This window comes from Rhinopithecus bieti, unplaced genomic scaffold (genome assembly GCF_001698545.2).
Source record: "Rhinopithecus bieti isolate Rb0 unplaced genomic scaffold, ASM169854v2 scaffold_76311, whole genome shotgun sequence".
In the NCBI taxonomy this organism is placed as follows: Eukaryota; Metazoa; Chordata; class Mammalia; order Primates; family Cercopithecidae; genus Rhinopithecus; species Rhinopithecus bieti.
The window spans coordinates 1-1,283 of NW_016827984.1; the positions used below are offsets into that span (position 1 = coordinate 1).

Genomic DNA, 1,283 nt, shown 5'->3' on the forward strand with positions numbered 1-1,283 from the left:
TACATATATTACAGAAAACCCAGTAAGGCATATAAAATGTTTCATACACCACCAGTTTGTTTTCTGCTAGAAGACACACAATGCCCCTCTCGTGAATCTACAGAGATGAAGGCTTCTGTCCTTTCACCCAGTACCTCACATTCCACAAAGCTGAAAGAAAAATCTGCTTTAACTTCTTGTTTCCCCAAATCAGGATGAATGGGTGGGTTGAAGGATAGCTGAATACAGTAGCTTGGCAGAACATGAGGACAGATCTGTTTTCCTGCCTCTCAAAATTCCAAACTGATAGCATTATGACCAGAAAGTAAATGGCACATAACAGGAGAAAGGAGGTCACAGTTTGCAAAGCTTTTATGTGGACCTTGGTGCTGGGATCTTGAGATCCTTTGCCAAGGACCTGCATCTTCCTGAGATGTTTACACAGAGAACAGATTAACAGCAGAAAAGATATCAGGGTCAGAGTGACGGGTACAAAGTTTGCTAGCATGGTTACAGTCATATTTGAAAAGTACATTGTACTCCTCAATTTGATCTTCCATGTCATGTTTCCTTCATATTCTTTTGTCTGTACAATCTGATTCATGTTTAGGACAAAAAGATGACAAACCAAAAATAGCAAAGGCCCCAACAGCATCACCAGAATGACACTCTTAACTTTCCTCTTTAAGTGAAGAAAAATCAGGTTGGAGAAAGTGGCAATCTTGAGAAAATAAAATATGCTGAGGCTAGTAGAAAGCCAGCTGCTGAAATGGTTGGTCACTACCCAGACATTATAAGCAGTATTTCTTACTTCTACACTATAAAAAGCTAGATTAAACTCAGTTGCACACCAATGTAGTAATGATACCCAGAGAAAACCAACTCTGGAGACAGCCAGAGCAGTGAGAATTTGATCAGCAAAGGAGATCTTTTGTCTCTTGACCCACTCAATGGAATTTACCAATGCTATGAAGCCATTAGCAAAATTTCCAATAAAAAATATAACCATTATTAGAATGGAAAAAGTGATAGACAGAAAAGTTATCATGTCTGAACAGACAGAAAGAAATTTTTAAAATGCTGGTGTAACATCACAGGTTGTGATTGCTTGAATATCCTGACCTTAAATTCTATATGCACCTGATTTGTGTATCTGCTGTGACATTCTTTTTACTTTTAATTGTCGTAACCAGTGTAAAGCCAGAAATCACCCACAGCATGCTAATGGATGAGTTCAATGCTCTCTTTATGGAAAACATTCTTCTTTTCAAAACATCTCAAATTACTCATTCACTCACTGTCTG

The 1,283-nt window shown here is 38.0% G+C and overlaps 1 protein-coding gene across 1 annotated transcript; it reads right to left on the bottom strand.

Annotated features, from left to right (window-relative positions):
• Positions 1 to 6: 6 nt before the first annotated feature.
• Positions 7 to 1,027, bottom strand: LOC108523537 (taste receptor type 2 member 46-like). The gene has a single exon (XM_017864181.1). The coding sequence runs from the start codon at positions 1,025 to 1,027 to the stop codon at positions 98 to 100; it is 930 nt and encodes a 309-aa protein (XP_017719670.1). The 3' UTR covers positions 7 to 97.
• Between the last annotated feature and the right edge of the window lie 256 nt (positions 1,028 to 1,283).

Coding starts and splice junctions, on each gene's coding strand:
- LOC108523537 (XM_017864181.1), bottom strand. CDS start 1,027: ATGATAACTTTTCTGTCTATCACTTTTTCCATTCTAATAATGGTTATA.